Genomic DNA, 21374 nt, shown 5'->3' with positions numbered 1-21374 from the left:
AAATGTGTACCATATACTCAGAAGGAACAACTTGTTTGTAAATTTCAATAATGGACAGGCTCTCACCCAAATCTTTTCCATACAAAACAGAAAACTGGTAGATAGCAGGACAATAAGAGAAGGGGGAAGCGGGAGAAAGAAGAAGGGAGAGAAGAAACAGACAGGATGTGGTCTAGGTGGGATATAATCGTTCCAGGTCCTAGAGACACTATGACCCTAGTAGAGTCGTCCCCTCATCGGAGGAAATAAAGATGTTCCATAGACTTCCAGGTCTTTGTGTACTTCTCTCTATTGTGTTGTGCGGTAAGTACCAGGTCCTCCATTTTATATGCCCTCCACTTTCCTGAGCCAACACCCAGTAGACGGTGGACACTGCTGTTTCCAGTAAAGGGGTATACATGCCTTAGCCGCATTTAATGTCGTATTAGCGTTTTTTTTTGTTGTTGTAAATTTTGGTTGAGATCTTTGATAGGTGTAGCAGGAAGAAAGCCGCGTCTTCTGGGATTATATATTCTGTGAATTTTTGTGTTATGCGATGTACGTCTCCCCAGACGTTCCCCAATCTAGGGCATGATCAGAAAATGTGTAGTAATGAGCCGTCGTCCTCATCACATCGCCAGCAACGGTCTGAGGTATTCGGGAAACATTTGTGGAGCCTGGTGGGTGTAAAATACCACCTGGAAAATATTTTTAAATTTGTTTCCTGAATTTTGGGGATGATTTGATGGCGAAAGTGATATGATGTTTTTGTGTCTCCAAGAATGTACGATTAAGGTCTGCCTCCCATCTTTCGAGACAGAGGAGATGTGGTTGTTTAGGGGGTGAGTTTAGTAGGGAATACATTTTGGAGAGTGTATGGGAGATTGACTCAGACTCTGCTCAGTGTTCTTCAAAAGTCGTCAATGGGCGAGAAAAGGTGTGTGGGTCAGGAATGGAGTGTAGGAATGGTGCAATTGTGCTGCCCTCCAAAAGGGAAGGCGGTAATTGCCCGTCGTGTCTGTCAGTTCCGTATCATGAATTCTCGTGATATGTGCTTCGGTAATGTAGATTTGTTACCATCCGGTCATATAATTTGGGGGATGTAGGCTGCTGATTTTTATTCCTTAACTGCTCTGGCTAATAACTTCCCACATTTATTTCCTTACTCGTAATTCATTTTTCAGCATATTTGCAGCGCAGCCTTAGCTCTGTACTGTAGTAGGTCTGTAATCTGTGCAGTATCCCCAGTTCTCTCTCCAGGTCAGGTGTGGGAGTATGTTTGTGTCGGGATTCCGCTGAGGTAAGTGTGGCGAGTAGTTTGGATAGTTGTACATTGCATTCCCTCTTAATGCTCATGCCGTGTTTGATAAGTATCCCTTTGAGTACTGTTTTGTGGGCCTCCCAGAGGGAACCAGGGTCACAGTCTTGGATGTCGTTTTCTTGGAAGTACAGGGTTAGGGTTTTCATTATCTTTGCCAGAACCTCAGGGATCTGTAGGAGGCTCTCATTCAGTCGCCAAAATTTGGGTCTGACTGAGCTTCCCCCGTCGAGCGCATATGTAATGGAAATGGGGGCATGGTCTGACCAGATGATGTGACCGATCATAGAGGGTGGATACAGCGTGTAATTGGCTATGGGGAATCGGGAGTAAATCTATCCTGGAATATATTTTGTGTGGTGAGGAGAAGAACGTATAATCCCGCTCTCCCGAGTGTTGCAGTCACCATATATCAATAAGTTGGGCCTTGTGTAGGGAGTTGGCTATTTGTTTCCTCAGGTATGGAGGGATCACAGAGCACCCGGAGGAGGTATCCACTGATGGGAGCAGGGGGACATTAAAATATCCCCCTAGGTTTAAGGCCTCTTTCACACGGACTGTCCGTTCAGGTCCGCCTGTCAGTTTTTTAGGCGGACCTGAACGGACACTCCATGGAGGTCTATGGAGCGTCGGTGTCAGCGGTGACATGTCCGCTGACATCCGACCCGCTCTGATCCGAAAAAGTGTAACGGAGGAAAACCCTACTTTTCCATCCGTTATCGGATTGGGTGACGATGGACTCTACGGTCCGTCATCATCCGATCCCCCATAGGGGAGAGCGGTGCTCTGACAGGTCCGTTGCTGCACAGTGTGCAGCGACGGACCTGTCATCTTCCTGCTCAGCGGGGATCGGCGGAGCGATCCCCGCTGAGCAAGCGGATGTTCACGGGGCGGATCATCACTGATCCGCCCCATGTGAAAGAGCCCTAACTGTCCCTCCGTTAACTCCGTCAGTTTGTTTAGCGTGTCTGAGATGAATTTGTCTTGGTTGTCGTTTGGGGCATATAGTGTCGCTAGGGTGAGTTGTTTCACCTACTAGGCCTTTCAGGAACACACAGCGTCCTCCAGGGTCTATTACTTCTGCTTGGCATTTCCATGGTAGTTTGCTGGATAGCAGTATGGAGACCCCCTTTAGAATTGGCGGCAGGATTAGTGGAGTGGTATGTCAAGGGGAAAAATCTGCTTTTAAGAATGGGTAGTTTGTCATTTTTAAAATGTGTTTCCTGAATAAAGGGGACATCAGCATGAGAGCTCTTTAAATCATTTAGGAGCATGCGTCTCTTTTCAGGAATATTCAGACCCCTAACATTTAGAGACACTACTTTTATAGAATCCCATCGCCCTGTCAGGGAAAAAAGAGGGGGCTAGAGATTTGAGGGGGGGAGGGTTAAGAAGAAGGGAAGACTCTTGAGGGGGGGGGGTAGTGGTTAGAAGAGATACAAAAAGGAGAGAGGGGGCACCTTAACTGTGTTGTACCTCTCAGATATAGTAGTAAAGTAGGCAACCCTATAGAGGGTGTAGTAGAAAAAAACTAATGAATACTGCACTAAAAGTGCTGGAGCGCTCACCAGAACAATAACGGTAGTTGGCCTATGTGAGAGAGTCGGAAGGGACAGCCAGTGAAGGGCCCATTGGCCGCCCCTGACCACCACTAATTTTGCGAGAAATTACATAATATATATGCACGACTTAATATATCAACATGCATTTATTAGCTACAAACTAAAAACCTAGACCAGAGAGATGAATTTGATCATATAACTGAGCGTTTGTCATACATGGGGCATACAGGATTTAACTGGCATGAACCGTGATAACCGGGCAGACCCCTCGCCTTAACTTTGGGCAAAGTATGTGTTTAAGCGTTAAGTATGCGTCTTATGTGGAGCCCCAGTGTGTGGTGTCAATCCTCCCCGGGGTGAGATCAATACGCAGGGCGCCAGATCCCCTAACCACAGATATGTCTGACTTTCCCCTGGAGCGCCCCCCCCCCACCTCTGAACCAGTGTGGGTATAGATTTCTCTTGCTCTCTCCAGGAGCGTCAGTAGTAGCCTATGACCCCTGATCTACGTGTGGGAGAGATGTAGGTCCTAATTGCCGACACCCTGGCGTTGGAGTGTCCACCTCCAGGCAGATCTGTGGTGATGTGGGGGTGTCATCTGCCTGGTGTCAATAAATCTAGGGCGCCCTGAGGGAGTCACAATAAGCCCCCTCAGTGCTCCCAGGAGTTGGTAGAGTACATATCTCTCCTGTACTTGTTGCGATAGTGTCCCTCCTGTGTCACCCTCTAGGCTCGTTATCACATGGGTCTCAAAGGCATGTAGTGTGAGTGCGGCCCAGGACCCCCCCCCTCCGCCCCCATCACAAGGTTCCATGTCACCACACACTAGCCCACCTCCGGGTGCACCCAACAGTATTGTCATTATAGAAGACATCCTCCGTGTATATTGAGAGGCGGGGAGAAGCTGACTAGCAGCCCCCCCGTAAACATCCAGTGGGGGAGGGGGGGGGGCAACACACAATCCCCTCGAACATGTTCATGAACCCTCCAGTAACAGTGTGTCCGGTTCTTGGGTCATCTCGGGAAATTAGTCACTGGCGGACCAAGTGTATCACCCCCTCTCAATCCCCAATCACAAACGGGGGGGCATCTTCCAAGGAGTCTGTACCCAAAGCGGGTGTGTTCAGGGAATCCCCCAGTTTTCCTGGGGTGTATATGTGTCCTGGGCGGGTAGGAGGGTGGGGAAGAATAAGCACCAGTAGAATAAGCGTCCGGGGATGCTCTTCTTTAAAAGGGGAAGGGAATTGTCACATATGCCGGTAAAACGGCGAGGGGAAGCCGCTAAAGCTAGAGACTGGGGGAGGGGAGTAACTGTTGGCCTTTACGATCCAATAGGGAGGGTCAGGTCAGAAAACCTTCGGTATCTAAGACTCACGTGTCGCGTCACCGATTGTCACCCGCGAGCTCCTGCTGGGCCTCTGCGGGCGGGGAAGCTGGCTGCTCCGGTTAGTAGTGGTGCCCGATCAACCCATCTGGCGTGGGATGATGGAGAGCCAGTCCGGAAACCGCACAGGGTCCATCTCCAAGAAGACGAAGAGAGCTGGTAGGTCTGCTGGTGTACGTAGGGTGAAAGCCGTCGTTGCTTTGCGGAAGGTGACCGCCAAAGGATATCCCCAACAATATGTGCAGCCTCTTCGTCCCGCCAGGTCCAGCACAAGTCTCAGCAAGGCCCTCTGCTGTAACGTCGCCCTGGAAAGGTCCGGGAGTATTTTGATTGTGGCTCTGTCGAAAGTGACGTCCCCGTGCTCCCATGCCTTACCGAGGATGAGTTGTTTGTGGGTGTATCTGTGCAGGCGGCAGAGCACATCGCGGGGACGATCCAGTTCCCGATGGTTTAGGCCCAAGGGTTCTGTGGACCCAATCCAGCTCTAAAGAAGGGGGTGAGGCCCCCAGAATGTCCTGAAAGATGGCCACCACTGTCGCCGCCAAGTCCTCAGTACCCATGGCCTCCGGGAGTCCCCGCAGCCGCAAATTGTTACGGTGCCTGTGGTCCTCCAGATGGAGCTGTAAATCCATCGCCGTGGCTGCACGTTGTTCAGGCACGTTCTAAAGCTGCTACCCGGTGCTCCAGGGTGGTAGTTTGAGTCTCTCCAGAGGCCACTCGATCGGTGAGCGAGTGTATCTCTGCCCTCACCTCATGAATTTCATGTCCATTGGCCTCTTCAGTGTGGCAGATAAGGGCCTCAATGTCCATTTTTTTGTAGGGAGGGCCTGTAGTATAGAGCGGAGGTCCTCCGGTATACTGCCCGTTTGTTGTGAGTGTCCAGCCATGTCTGAACGAAAGGCGGCTGGAGTCCCTATTGATAGGTCCGGGTCGGTGGATGTTGAGTGGGGGATAAGTAGGGCTGATGTGCTGGTCTTCTCCATAAAGGTGACACGTAGAGCCGCCGTAATGGCGCCTGATGAGGCGTGCTGCTGGCCCTGGAAAAATCTCTGGATACCGCTCCGTAAAGTAAGCGGACAGTTTCTGCGGGTCGACGATCTGGTTTGGAGTCTTTTGCTGGGTATCATGCAGTTGTAGCCAAGATTAGGAGTCGTCTAATAGTAGAGGCAAGTCGGGGGAAGCCAGGAGCACATCAATAAGACGTCTTTGCTTGGCCATTGCTAAGCCACGCCCCCGTCAGAAGCATCTTACCTGGGCTAAGGAGAAAAAGGACTGGACTGTTACTCAGTGGTCCAAGGTCCTCTTTTCGGATGAAAGTAAATTTTACATTTCAATCAAGGTCTGAGTCTAGAGTGGAGAGGCACAGAATCCAAGTTGCATGAGGTCCAGTGTGAAGTTTCCACAGTCAGTGATGATTTGGGGAGCCATGTCATCTGCTGGTGTTGGTTAAACATTAAATACTAAGTGTACTTGCGTGCTGCTATATTGTGCTAATAAGTGCTATAAGACTACAATCTGCTAACAATTTCTACTGAAAGGATCGCTCACACCTATACACACTCAAAAACATTATCAATGTGCAAAATTTTATAATAAAAAAAAAAATGGTGCCGCGCTCCTAAATGATATTTGTTAGTATACCTTTAAATCTGCTTGCATGGCAATTTTTCCAGAATGATCAAATCAAAAAAAATTTAACACTGACAAGACCAACAATAAATCAGTCCATAAAGGTGTCCTATATATATATATATATATATATATATATATATATATATATATATATATATATATATATATATATATATATATATATATATATATATATATGCTTTTGTTCCTCTAATCTTGAGATTAGAATCCTCCTTTTCTTATACTTAGTCTCCATTCACCAAAAAAAAATTGCAAATGGAGAAAGCTGGACATAGTGCTTTATCCTTTTTAAACAACGAGTTTATTAAATACTAGTCAATCACTAACACATCAAAGCAGCGCTAAACACAGTTATAAACTCTGACCGGAAAGAAATGTCTCTGATTTAAAACGCAAGCTTTCAGCGAAAGTACATATAATGGACTTAATATGCGGTCTACAGCTTGATATCCCAGGTATATGTAGTAGATCCGATACGTGCACCCTTCACCATATCTTTGAAAAAGTCGTGATGACGAAACTAGTCAGAGCGTGACCCCAAGGCAACCTAGACTACATCAGGACGCAGCGCGCTCCAAGCCCGAAGCTACTGTCATCAGGGCGAGAGATGACTGATCAGCTGTGACTATCTTACATCAGCCGTCCAGCGAGCACCCCGCTCCCTTGTTCCCGGGGAAGTTCACCAGTGGTATCGTGTACCTTCCATGTGACAGCCAGAGGGATCACTTAGGAATGGCTCTGTGCCTATAGATCCGTTGTTTTATTATATTTTTTCTGGTTTTGATTTTTAATAAATTATCAAACGGTGCTGGACTATGTGGATTATTTTCCCCATATGTGGATATTGCGGATATTACCTGATTACCTGCCTGGGAGGTCCTTGAGAGTGATCGAACGGAGGTTATGATCCAAGGCTTATAAATCTTTTGGTTCCAGTGAGTGGGAACCCCTTTGCGGGGGATGTACTATATGTGGTGATACAAGATATGGTGAAGGGTGCACGTATCGGATCTACTACATATACCTGGGATATCAAGCTGTAGACCGCATATTAAGTCCATTATATGTACTTTCGCTGAAAGCTTTCAGCTTGCGTTTTAAATCAGAGACATTTCTTTCCGGTCAGAGTTTGACTGTGTTTAGCGCCGCTTTGATGTTAGTGATTGACTGGTCAAGTGATTATTCATACATCTGTTATATGAGTTTGGTTTTGTTAAGTGGCTGCTGTGAGACATCTCACATTCTAATTATTGACATCAAGTATCATCACTGCCAGTTTATCCATCTTTTTATACTTAATATTCCCAAGCGCTGAGATAGGAGAATTGTAGCAGGGCGAAATTTTCCCCTTTCTTTGTTTATTAAATACTAGGTTTTAAAAACGCTCACATTTTCTTGGTGCTCAGAGTGCACCAAACTGTAAAAAGCATTTAGTTCTCGCAGTGCGGGCATTTGACAATCGGACAGTATTCACACAGAAAGCTCTCGATGTGTGCCTCAACGCGACGACAGACCCTAGGGGAGGGGCCAGTCTGTCATCACGCTGAGGGCTGTCTTCACAGAAAATGTAGCTCATCATAATTGTAAAGTTATTGGTTTACTCCGCCCCGTTTTTTTTTTTTTTTATTTTTCTTCTTCTTTTACTATGGTTTTTGCATGTACTTTATACAGCCGAGGATCCTCAACTTTTGTATTTTTTCATTAATATCTGCTTATACAGTATAATGTAAACTGTTTTTCCGTTTTTGTGAAAATGTTTTATTTTAATCAAAAGATTGAAAACGAAAATCAACACACAGGACATTTGTATCGCTTCCATGAGGCATCATGAACACATCAAAACATGTTAAAGCAGAAGGTGCTTTATTGTGCGTTGAAGTCTAAGCAAGTGCCCTTAAAGAGGAGTTTTATTTCTATACCCAAACAATCATCCTTGCTTCGGTGTATTGCTACAGCTGTCCCATGTGGGCTTTAAGACTGCTGATCACTCAGTTTTTGGTCTGCTCAGAGCAGAGAGCGTTGACTCACTGCTCTCAGCTCTGTTCCTCCTTCGCTCACTGAAGTGCTGGGAAGGGGGGTAGGTGCAGCTTATTCGGCTTTCAGCCTCGTGTTGAGAGACAGCCAGCTGTCAGGCAGCTGGGTGGAAAGGCTGCCACGTCAGCTGATAGCGGGCAATAGCCTGCTGTCAGTCAACTTTAGGTCTCGGGAGTGCAAAAGAAAGTGTAGACCTGTGACCCACAAGAGAAGTTTGACTAAAAAGCTTTGGCCACACTTCTTTTTTAAGCAACTTTAATTTTGCATAATTAACCACAACCCATTGTCACAATAAACCTTTATATATTCCTGTTTAATATTTGATCTTTTTTTTAAACCATTTTGTGTTCCTTTTTATGTGCACAATTCATTCCTTTTTTTTTTCTTTTTTCTTAAGGTTTTGAACAGATTGACGTTTGCATCAACTCTTTCACACTTGCGGAGATTAAACTCCCCTATTGGCAGAGATGGAAAACTTGCCAAACCGAGACAGTTACATAACACCTTATGGGGAATGATATGCCCTGCAGAGACTCCTGAGGTAAAACCAATACTTAGGCAAAGGCATTTGGTGCAAGCAAAGGGGAGTCGTATCCTTTGTGGCTATGGAGAAATCTATTTAAATAAGTTATTTTTTTTTGTTTGTCAAAAAAATGTCACAATTTAATCATCTTCTTTACACCCTTTTTCAGGCTTTCTGTCCTGCCAAAAAAATGAATAGGCAACCTGTGAATTTACGGTATTGACCATTCACAGTTGGTGGGGTCAGTGAAGAATGTAGACATTTAAAAAATTTTAGATGGGCATCTTGGTAAACACAATATACAGGGATATGGGAATGGTATTGACTTAATCGTGTATATATATGTGTGTGTGTATATATATATCTGTCTCACAGTTGTGCTCATAAGTTTACATACCCTGGCAGAATTTATGATTTCTTGGCCATTTTTCAGAGAATATGAATGATAACACAAAAACATTTTTTTCACTCATGGTTAGTGTTTGGCTGAAGCCATTTGTTATCAATCAACTGTGTTTACTCTTTTTAAATCATAATGACAACAGAAACTACCCAAATTACCCTGATCCAACGTTTATATACCCCATTTCTTAATACCGTGTATTGCCCCCTTTTACATCAATGACAGCTTGAAGTCTTTTGTGGTATTTGTGGAAGAGGCTCTTTATCTTCTCAGATGGTAAAGCTGCCCATTCCTCTTGGTAAGAAGCCTCCAGTTCCTGTAAATTCTTGGGCTGTCTTGCATGAACTGCACGTTTGTGATCTCCCCAGAGTGGCTCAATGATATTGAGGTCAGGAGACTGAGATGGCCACTCCAGAACCTTCACTTTATTCTGCTGTAGCCAATGACAGGTCGGATTGTCCTTTTTTGGATCATTGTTATGTTGAAATGTCCAAGTACGTCCCATGCACAGCTTCCTGGCTGATGAATGCAAAGGCTCTTCCAGTATTTTTTGATAACATACTGCATTCATCTTGCCATCAATTTTGACCAAATTTCCTGTGCCTTTTGTAGCTCACACATCCCCAAAACCTCAGCGATCCACCTCCGTGTTTCACAATAGGAATGGTGCACCTTTCATCATAGGCCTTGTTGACTCCTCTCCAAATGTAGCGTTTATGGTTGTGGCCAAAAAGCTCAATTTTGGTCTCATCACTCCAAACGACTTTGTGCCAGAAGGTTTGAGGCTTGTGTCTGTGCTGTTTGGCGTATTGTAAGCGGGATACTTTGTGCCATTTGCGTAGTAATGGCTTTCTTATGGCAACTCGACCATGCAGCCCTTCTTTCTTCAAGTGCCTCCTTATTGTGCATCTTGAAACAGCCACACCACGTTTTCAGAGAGTCATGTTTTTCACCTGAAGTCACTTGTGGGTTTTTCTTTGCATCCCAAAAAATTTTCCTGGCAGTTGTGGCTGAAATTTTAGTTGGTCTACCTGACCGTGGTTTGGTTTCAACAGAACCCCTCATTTTCAACTTCTTGATTACAGTTTGAACACTGCTGATTGTCATTCTCCATTCCTTGGATATCTTTTTATATCCCTTTCCTGTTTTATACAGTTCAACTACCTTTTCCTGCAGATCCTTTGACAATTCTTTTGCTTTCCCCATGACTCACAGGTGAGGATGGTTACCTTTTAATAGCCAATCAAACCCCTTTGTGTCAACTTGTGTGCATGATATCAGGCCAAAATCACCAGGGTATGTAAACTTTTGATCAGGGTCATTTGGGTAGTTTCTGTTGTCATTATGATTTAAAAAGAGTAAACAGGGGGGCGTGGCTTAGCAATGGCCGAGTGAGGAGGTGTTTTTGGAGAGCTCCTGGTCAACCCTTCTCCCAACCGCTCAATATACGGTTTAATTACATGAAAGTGAGGTATGATAGCATCTAAGAGGTACAGAACAAGAGCATCGGTCAGCGGGAGCCAGCCACCGTCTTCACGGAACGGGATCCGGAGATATTTCCGCGACTCACAGCAGAGATCACCGGGCGCCATTGCAACAGCGCCTCGGGGCCTACATCGGACAGAGGCCGACACACCGGACTTACCTGCCTCTCCGGCCCCGTCCACTGCCTCAGAGGACTTCTCAACATCACCGGCTATATTCCGGTCCGAGATGGCGAGCCCTTATCAAAATCAGAGCGTTCTACCGGACGACCTCCGCGCCATTTTACAGTCCCTTCCCACGAAGGCGGACATTGAGGCGCTCCCATCCAAAATGGACATTGAAACCCTAATACTCCGGGTGGAAGAAGCACACACCAGAGATATCCAAGAGGTCAGAGCCGAGCTGCAAACGATCTCAGATCGGATGGGGGTGGGAGAGGCCTCAATTTCCTCTCTTGCACAGAGAGTCACAGAACTGGAGCAAGCCCGAGAATCCCACGCGGCCACGGCGGTGGAGCTGCAGCTCCATTTGGAGGACCGCAGCCGCCGCAATAATCTGCGGCTGCGAGGCCTCCCTGAGGCAACAGGAGCGGAGGATCTGGAGGAGACGGTGGTTGCGATCTTCCGGAAAGTCTTGGACGCACCCCCGCCTTCCATAGAGCTAGATCGGGTCCATAGAACCCTGGGGCCTCGCTCACCAGACCCGGAGAGACCCCGTGACGTGTTATGCAGGATCCACCGCTATACCCTAAAGGAACTGATACTTCGGAAGGCATGGGAGCATGGGGAAGTGGATTTCGATGGAGCTGCTATCAAGATACTACCAGACTTATCCAGGGCCACCCTACAGAGAAGAGCAATGCTGAGACCTATTCTGGAGTTATCCAGGAGACAGGGATGCACGTATCGATGGGGCTATCCTCTGGCGGTAACCTTCAGAAACGGCAATACCTCCTTTACTCTGCGTACACAGGCAGAGCTACCAGCCTTCTTTACATTTATCGGTGTGGAACCGATCCCGGTCCCTAATTGGCTTGCATTGGTCCCGCGTTCAACGGGCCGCTCGGGTCCCACTACTCAGCGGGCTTATCAACCCCCCCGCCAGCAGCGATCGAGAAGGAGACAGCGGACCCCCTCGACTGAGGGGCCACGTGAGTCATGACTTTTCTATGCTTTAGCAAACCTGGAGGATGCCTGATCGAGTTTAACTCAAGTTGCCTCCGAGATTATTACTGTCTCATTGGATCCCGCTTGCAGCCCTGTGGAAACAACACATGGGGCCTCCACCTCCTAAATGAGAAGCAAGAACTGGCCCAGAGAAGAGGATATACTACTCCACCTAAATACAGCTTCTCATCTCCACCGTCTGCCGGCACCTAGAGGACGGAGCGGGACGCGGAACTGGGCAAAAATTCAGAGACACCCACACCTAGCTTCCTAGGTATGTGAACCCGATTCAGAACTTATGGTGCTGAGATGGCCCATGTTAAAGAACATCCCGGTAACAGATAATCGGACCCAGAGATACCTGTCCTGTTCCTTTGCGGGAGAAGAGAGGGGGGTTTCGCCTAATCTCTCCCACACTCCTGGAGACATTCAGTGACATTACAGGTTAAGGCTTGCAAGTAATGTTATCTCATCACAGGGGAATAGATTGAAGATGAGATAAGGGCAAGTACTCTGATTCAACTGATGTATATTGAGGTGGGTACGAACGGCAATGTCACAACGGTTAGTAATGTTTCACTAGCGGTGCCGGGCTCTCCCCGTTCCCCCCCCCCCCGATTTTTCAGATCATCCTGGAAGGTGGGAGGGATACCATTTGTCCCCAGGACTTGAAGTCCCTCATAGACCCATTATCAAAAGGAGACGAGGGAGAGTGTGTCTTTACAGCCTCTCCCCCCCCTTCTGTCCAGGTCCTGTGTTTTGCGGAGCGAGGCTCTGACTTGGGGGGGGTGAGGGGGATGAGCCATGTAGTGTAGGCAGACGGGTGGAGATCACGTGATCACATTTGGAGGACTTGGAGCCGGAGGAGATGAGGGAAGCTGTGGCCAGTACACTGGAGAATTAATATCTTCTCATGCTCGTGAACCCTTGGGGACGGGGGGCAGGCTTGCCCTCCTCCAGATCTGGGATCTGAAGCAGGTCGGCACTAGGGCATAGTGGGAAGTTGGATGGCATGGGTTTAGTTGATCAGGACCAGGTTCAGGGATTGATTAGCATGCATACATGATTAGAGGGTTTTGCTGTACTTTAAACCTCTGACTGAAGTTTATTTGTTTTCTCACTAAACATATGTTTCAACTGTGACTTTGAACCGTTAATAATATTTTTGACAAGTTATGTTTCAATGTGGAATGGGAGTGGGGGAGCCGGAGACCTCGTCGCCGGTTGTTTCTTTCCACGCCTCCACGTAGGCCTGCGCTCGACTACTAGTCTCCTACTAGTGAGCGTTCTAGCACCCCAGTGCTACATATTTAGATTACTTCTCTTATCTTTCTTATTTCTCCTCTTTTCTTTCTTGTCTTCTATTCCCTTCCCTCTACCCCTCTCTTCCTTCTCTTATTCCCATCCTACCCCCCCTCTATAGCTTACCCCTATTCTGAGTAATTTATTTACACGGAGGGGCCATGGAGGCAGTGATCGTGTTGTCCTTAAATGTGAAAGGCCTAAATGTGCGAGAAAAGCGTTGCATGCTGCTGAATGATCTCCAGCGACACAAGGCCAATTTGGCATTTATACAGGAGACCCATTTCAAAGAAGGTAATCTCCCAATACTGAGGAGCAGATGCTACCCAACGGTATACCACTCTATGTATGGGGCTGTTAAGTCTCGGGGTGTGTCTATACTGATTTCACGCTCTGTTCCTTGGAAGTGCACAGAGGTGAAGACTGACCCGGAGGGCAGATATTTGTTCCTCAGAGGAGATATCGGGGGTATAGAGGTGACGCTGGCAAACATTTATGCACCCAACAGCCAACAAGATCAGTTTATATCTAAGACCCTTGAGATTTTGGAGGGGTTCACTAGAGGCCAATTGATTCTTGGGGGGGATTTTAATGTTCCACTGATCCCTACTGAAGACACTTCCTCCGGACACTCATCGATTACACCAGCAGTAAGGAAACGTATAGCCCGCTCTACACAAGACACAACTGATTGACGTGTGGAGACTTCTCCATCCGTCAGAACGGGATTATACCTTTTACTCTAATCCACATAAACAATACTCTAGGATTGATTACTTCCTAGTCCCTCATGCCCAACTGCACGCCATCCGTAGTTCCTCGATTGCTTCTATTACATGGTCTGACCATGCCCCGGTTCTAATGACATATGCCTTAACTGATAGCCTCACTTCTAGAACGAGGACCTGGAGACTGAATGAAAGTCTATTACAGGACGAAGAGATCCACAAAGAGGTATTTAGGGAATTGGAATTTTATTTTCAGACTAACGACACCCCTGACAGTGACCCGGGTATTGTGTGGGAAGCTCATAAGGCTGTGTTGCGAGGTGTTCTAATTAAACATGGGGCACGTATTAAGAGGCAACGTTCGGCACAACTGACGTCGCTATTAGAAGATTTGCATAGGACTGAGGCTAAACACAAACATGCTCAGACTCCTGCGGGGGAGGCGGAACTCCTACTCCTGCGAGCCAAAATTACAGACATAATGCAATATCCCGCTAAAGCGGCGATACAAGTATGTAGACGGGTGGCATATGAATCGGGAAATAAGTGCGGCAGAATCCTCGCCAACTCACTGAAGGAACAAGTCCTGGCAAGTTACATCCCGCACATTAGAAAGCCCTCAGGCCATAAAATTACACTCCCCAAAAGCATTGCACGAGAATTTAAAGATTTTTATGCCTCCCTTTATAACATACAGAAACCAGCCCTCATACGCTCTCAAATTGAGGACTATTTGTCCAAATCTGGACTACCTAAACTATCAGCTGAGACCAGCGCCTTGCTGGAGGACCCCATCTCCATAGATGAAATCAAACTGGCGGTAGGTACCATAAAACTAGGGAAAGCTCCGGGCCCGGACGGGTTTACTGCCCAATATTACAAGCTCATGTTGCCATACCTTGGAGAACACCTACACAAATTTTTCAACTCCTTGGGCTCGGGAGGGAAAATCCCTCGTGACACTCTATCAGCGCACATTACGGTGATACCCAAGGAAGGGAAAGATGCTACTGCATGCGGGAGCTACAGGCCTATCTCACTACTCAATGTAGATCTAAAGATTTTCACTAAAATAATAGCCACCAGAATCCAACAATATATTCCGTCCTTAATTCACCAAGACCAAGTAGGGTTTGTCCCAACTAGAGAGGCTAGGGACAACACAATCAGAGTCCTTAACTTATTACACGTAGTCAATAAAAATAAGACCCCTTGTATATTTTTAAGCACAGACGCGGAGAAGGCCTTTGACAGGGTGGATTGGAAATTTATGACTTCGGTCTTGGATCATGTGGGACTGGGCGATAGAATGCTAAATTGGATCAATTCAGTTTACACGGACCCTACGGCCCAAGTGCGTGCTAACGGAGTCCTATCAGATCCTTTTACGATTAAAAATGGAACCCGTCAGGGTTGCCCTCTGTCCCCGCTCCTCTTCGCCCTGTCATTGGAACCCTTCCTGTGTACTATACGCTCCAACCCGGACATAACAGGGATTGCCCTGGGGGACTCGCAACATAAAATCGCTGCATATGCAGATGACATGTTATTTTCACTTACCAAGCCATTGGTCTCCCTTCCTAATCTTCTGCAGGAGTTTCGAGCATATGGAAATATTTCTAATATGAAAATCAATTTTGACAAGTCCGAAGCAATGAGTGTGGGTATGCCCTCAGTTACTCCGAACACTTAAAGACAGTTTTAAATTCAAATGGACTTCGACGGCCCTAAAATATCTGGGAACATTTATTCCCCCTAACATCTCACAGATATTTTCCTTAAATTTCCCACCGTTACTGTCCGGGGTTTGCGCTCTGTTGTCCAAATGGCAAGCAGGACTACATTCATGGTTCGGTAGATGCAATATCCTGAAGATGAGTATATTACCCAAGTTTTTGTATCTACTACAGGCACTGCCGATTCAAATCCCTTCATCCTTTTTTGCCCAAACCAGCGCCCTATTTTCTGACTTTATTTGGGCTCACAAAAGACCTAGACTCAACAGACGTCAGATAACACTCCCCAAATCTTTTGGAGGTCTGGCAGTACCTGACCTCCGCAAATACTACTATGCGACCCATATGACCAGACTAATCGACTGGAATCGTCACCAGTCCACCAAGCAGTGGACTAGAATGGAACAAACCCAATGCACCGTCCCCTTACACAGAACACCATGGATTCACACTGTTTTACCTAGAGAGGTGAAAAACCATCCCCTAATAGGTTTGACAGTACGAACGTGCTCATTTTTATTTACACGGTACCGACTCTCGTCACAACATTCCCTGCTTCGCCCAATATTAGGAACACCAGAGTTTACGCCTGGATACACAGACCCAAGTTTTCACCTCCTGCGCCAGTCAAACTGCTTCCAAGCCTCTCATTTTCTTAGAAATGACGGATGGCCCACCATGACTGAACTCACGAGCTCAGATGGACAATTCCGTCTGGATTGTTGGAGAGCTCTACAACTCTCTCACTTTCTCAGGTCACTTTCCCCTCCTGGTAATTACACTTCCACCCTGACCACCTACGAAACATATTGTTCGGAGGAGGGCCCAATGTCCCACGTCCTTTCTGCTACATACCAATTATTGATTACACCACTAGAGGAACCTAACCTGCATTGCCTCGAAGCATGGGAGAAGGACTTGCAATGCACCTTCACATCTCGACAAAAGCAGAACATATTACGATTCACACACAAATCTTCAATATGCACAAAGATGCAAGAGGCTAATTATAAGATTCTAACCAGGTGGTACAACACCCCTGCAAAATTAAAGGTCATGTTCTCATCTGCCTCAGATCGTTGTTGGAGATGCCAGAGCGAACGGGGTACTCTACTACATGTCTTCTGGAGTTGCCCCATGTTGGGACAATTCTGGAAGACCGTCCAAAGTACGACACAGAGATTCACTGAGCGCCCCATAGCAGCAGACCCAGCCCTCTTTCTCCTACATTCCTCCAATATTCCTGGTAAAGCATATAAAAAGTCTTTGGTCCGTCACCTTCTTGACGCAGCCAAAGCCTGTATTCCCTTACTCTGGAAATCCAAACACCCTCCTACTGTTGGTATGTGGGTTAAGAAGGTGGAGGAAATCAAACAAATGGAGGATCTTGTGCTCACAGCCCGGAACCAAAATGAACAGTTCTCCAGGACATGGTTTAGGTGGAATATGTTTATTTTTTCAGATGAGGGCCAATCCCTCCTGGAGAGCTAAACTCCTATTTAATAATAAAAAACCAATTCGCTAGAAATACAGTTCAGCAAGGGGGAAGACTAAATAGAACAGATTAAGACATGGGCGGTCGGTGGTGATGTGGGCGGTTGGTGCCTCCATGCGCCCCTGGGCTTGTCTCTCCCCCCTCCTTTCCCTTGCCTTCTCATTTCCCCCCTACAGACTTCCCTCTCCCCTCTTTAGCTTTGTTTCCCCCTGCCCCCCCAGCTAGTTATCTAAAGGCCTCTCCTTTCATCTCCCCCCTTTCCCTACTACTCTATCTCTCCTCTCCCCTTCCTTTCTCTTTGTCTCCATCCTTTTACTCTGATCTAATCTTTTTTGTATTTTTAAGAAAATTGGAAATGGAGAGGGACAGACTTATCTGACAATGTAATAATATGTTACTAGAGTCAACGAATGTACATCAAAGGAGTGACAAACTGATCGATGGAACCAAGAAGATTACATAGTTGGAAGCTGAGCCTTTGTTTACTTTGTGTACTGATAGAGGCTGCGTCCTCACGTATTTCTACATGTTTATGTAAAAAACAAAATGTAGTACTGATGTCTTACCCTCTCCGGAAGTTGAATAAAATTATATTTGAAAAAAAAAAGAGTAAACACAATTGATTGAAAGAATTGTCAAAGGATCTGCAGGAAAAGATAGTTGAACTGTAAAAAAACGGAAAGGGTTATAAAAAGGTATTCAAGGAACTGAGAATGCCAATCAGCAGTGTTCAAACTCTAATCGAGAAGTAGAAAATGAGAGGTTCTGTTGAAACCAAACCAATATGTGACATGAACTCTTGTGGTAGGTAAACCTAGTTAATCACTAATAGATAACTATCAAAATAAATACAAAGTGACTTCAGTGCAAAAATCAATTAAACGTTACTGGTTGTAACCTCAAGGCTAAAAGCAATCACTCTGTGATGCCCCTAGTCATCCAGCGATCGCTACACTCTTCACACTGTGTTAAATCGGCAGCAATAGAAAATAGGTGTATAAACATGCAATATAATAATATAAATAATGATCCAAAACATGTAATAAAAGTGATCCTAGTGCATAAATAATAACTTGTGTCTCAAAGCTCGACACCTAACACACAAATCTAAACAACAATATAATGGTGCACGTCCATTGATACAAGTTCTTATATAAAACGTCCTTTTTGTGAGGTGGTGCACAATATCCCTACACCCTTAGTGGTGATTATTCAGAATATAGGTGACATTCTTGCTCCCACATCACCTCCATGCTCTCTAGCCTCTCATCTCAGGTAAGTATTAAATCGGCATAGCCTATGGTTCCTTGGACCTTGTACTGGCATGTAGTCACCTCTTGGGGTCCTCTATAGTTTCCGATGATCTGCTCTCACATATGTTGTGTCTCTGAATTTTCCCAGGGGGTTCCCTCTAATGTCCTTTCAAAGGGGTATATATAAAGGAAGAGGAGCGCTCTCATAGTGTAGTAACTTACAATGAATTTATTCATAACTTACAGTGCACTCACTTTAAAAAGCCGAGTAACGGCGTATGTCCTTGAGCTCCGAGCTAGTTCCACAATTGCGTTGACCGTGAAGTCACATGACCGTGATGTAACGCATAGGGCGCGAATGGAGGCATACCGGAAGTGACACGATTGTGGAACGATATCGCAGCTCGTGGATATACGCCATTACTCGGCTTTTTGATGTGAGTGCACTGTATGTTATAATTTTAATAAATTCATTCTAAGTTACTACACTACGAGAGCGCTCTTCTTCCTTTATATATACCCCTTTGAGAGGACATTAGAGGGAACCCCCCTGGGGGAAAACAGAGACCCAACATATGTGAGAGCAGATCATCGGAAACAACTATAGAGGACCCCAAGAGGTGACTGTACGCCGTCCAAGGAACCATAGGCTATGCTGATTTAATGCTTACCTGAGGCAAGAGGCTAAAGAGCACGGAGGTGATGTTGGGAGCAAGATTGTCACCTATATTCTGAATAATCACCACTAAGGGTGTAGGGATATTGTGCACCTCACAAAAAGGACTTTTTATGTAAGGACTTGTATCGATGGACATGCACCATTATATTGTTTAGAGTTGTGTGTTAGGTGTCTAGCTTTATGCACTAGGATGACTTTTATTACATGTTTTGGATCATTATTTATAATGCATGTTTATACACCTATTTTCTATTGCTGTTGATTTAACATAGTGCGAAGAGTGTAGCGATCGCTGGATGACTAGGTGCATCACAAAGTGATTGCTTTTAGCCTTGAGGTCACACCCAGTAACGTTCAATTGATTTATGCACTAAAGTCACTTTGTATTTATTTTAATGGTTATCTATTAGGAGTGATTAACTAGGTTTACCTACTACAAGAGTTCAGGTCGCATATTGGTTAGATTGAGTTAACTGTCAGCGCCTCACTACTCTCTAACAATTTATTTATGAATAGTCAAGGATAAGCTATTTAAGTGAAGGCGACAGGCTTGCTATACATTTTTTACTACACACACAGAGTGGTAGCGTGAGAGTAACACATAACAAATATCTCTTGAAACCAAACCACGGTCAGGTAGACCAACTAAAATTTCAGCCACTACTGCCAGGAAAATTGTTTGGGATGCAAAGAAAAACCCACAAATAACTTCAGGTGAAATACAGGACTCTTTGAAAACATGTAGTGTGGCCGTATCAAGATGCACAATAAGGAGAAATTTGATGAAAGATGGGCTGCATGGTTGAGTCGCCAGAAGAAAGCCATTACTACGCAAATGCCACAAGTATCCCGCTTATAATGCGCCAAACAGCACAGAGATGAGCCTTAAACCTTCTGGCACAAAGTCATTTGGAGCGATGAGACCAAAATTGAGCTTTTTGGCCACAACCATAAATGCTACATTTGGAGAGGATTCAACAAGGCCTATGATGAAAGGTACACCATTCCTACTGTGAAACACGGAGGTAGATCTGTCATGTTTTGGAGATGTGTGAGCTACAAAGGCACAGGAAATTTGGTCAAAATTGATGGTTAGATGAATGCAGTATGTTATCAAAAAATACTGGAGGAACATTTGCATTCATCAGCCAGGAAGCTGCGCATGGGACGTACTTGGACATTTTAACATGACAACGATCCAAAACACAAGGCCAAGTTGACCTGTCATTGACTACAGCAGAATAAAGTGAAGGTTCTGGAGTGTCCATCTCGGTCTACTGACCTCAATATCATTTAGCCACATTGACATCTCAAACGTGCAGTTCATACAAGACAGCTCAAGAGTTTACAGGAACTGGAGGCTTTTTGCCAAGAGGAATGGGCAGCTTTACCAGCTGAGAAGATAAAGAGCCTCATGCGCAAATACCCCACAAGACTTTAAAGACTGTAAACTTTTGATCAGGGTCATTTGGGTATTTTGTTTTGTCATTATGATTTAAAAAAGTAAACACAGTTGATTGATAATAAATGGCTTCAGCCAAACACTAACCATGAGTGAAAAAAGTTGTTTGTGTTATTCATATTCTCTGAAAAATGGCCAAGAAATCATAAATTCTGCCAGAGTATGTAAACATATGAGCACAACTGTGTGTGTGTGTGTGTATGTATATATATATATATATATATATATATATATATATATATATATATATATATATTTATTTATTACACACATTACTAAAAGTATTGGGACACCTGCCTTTACATGCACATGAACTTTAATAGCATCCCAGTCTTGGTCCATAGGGTTCAAAAGCAAGGTCCATAAAGATATGAATGAGCACGTTTTGGGGTGGAGGAAATTTACTGGCCTGAACAGAGTCCTGACCACAACCCAATCAAACACCTTTGGGTTGAATTAAAGCGGAGACTGCGAGCAAGGCCTTCTCATCCAACATCATGGCCTAACCTCACAAATGCGCTTCTGGGAGAATGGTCAAACATTCCCATAGCCCAGTGATGGCGAACCTTAGCACCCCAGATGTTTTGGAGCTACATTTCCCATGATGCTCATGCACTCTGCAGTGTAGTTTGGCATCATGGGAAGTGTAGTTCCAAAACATCTGGGGTGCCAAGGTTCCCCATCACTAACATAGACACACTCCTTATTGAGCATATTTGAAATGTTACATCACATACGTCAAGTATTAAGTTGGCATCAATGATATTATGTACATATGACTTTCTTTCCACTATAATAACTTTAATATTTGCTCTCCTGGGCTCTCCTTTAAATCCTCCAACCTTATTTTTGCTCTTCTTTTTTATTTATTTTTTTATAATATATAACACGATGTCAGAAGAGTTGACATCAAGCATAGGGACAAAATTTCAAGCCTAATGATAAGTGCACCCCCCCCCCCTCCAGTTTCAATCTTTCCAGTTTCAATCTCTCCAGTTTATTGCACGCATTCTCTTGTTCTCCACAGTACTCTTCTTCGTCATTTCTTACATTTAGCTACCCCCACTGCTCCTTTCCCCATCCCCCTCTAGGGTATTGTTAGAATCGATCCACCTAAACCATGCCTTTCTAAACTTTTTGGGGGCTCCCTTGCCTCATATGTCATCTTATAAAGAGGTACATCTGTACTTACTATCTTCACTCACATTCCCA

The 21374-nt window shown here is 45.2% G+C and overlaps 1 protein-coding gene across 1 annotated transcript in view; it reads left to right on the top strand.

Annotated features, from left to right (window-relative positions):
- The window catches only part of POLR2B (RNA polymerase II subunit B), a 575272-nt gene that overhangs the window by 237395 nt on the left and 316503 nt on the right, over positions 1 to 21374 (top strand). The window contains exon 11 of the mRNA XM_073594755.1: positions 8328 to 8471. Coding sequence (XP_073450856.1) covers positions 8328 to 8471 — 144 coding nt within the window. The remainder of the gene's footprint in view (positions 1 to 8327; positions 8472 to 21374) is intronic.

The sequence above is a fragment of the Aquarana catesbeiana genome, linkage group LG01, assembly GCF_042186555.1.
Source record: "Aquarana catesbeiana isolate 2022-GZ linkage group LG01, ASM4218655v1, whole genome shotgun sequence".
Classification (NCBI taxonomy): Eukaryota; Metazoa; Chordata; class Amphibia; order Anura; family Ranidae; genus Aquarana; species Aquarana catesbeiana.
This window is presented reverse-complemented; position numbering and strand designations above follow the sequence as displayed.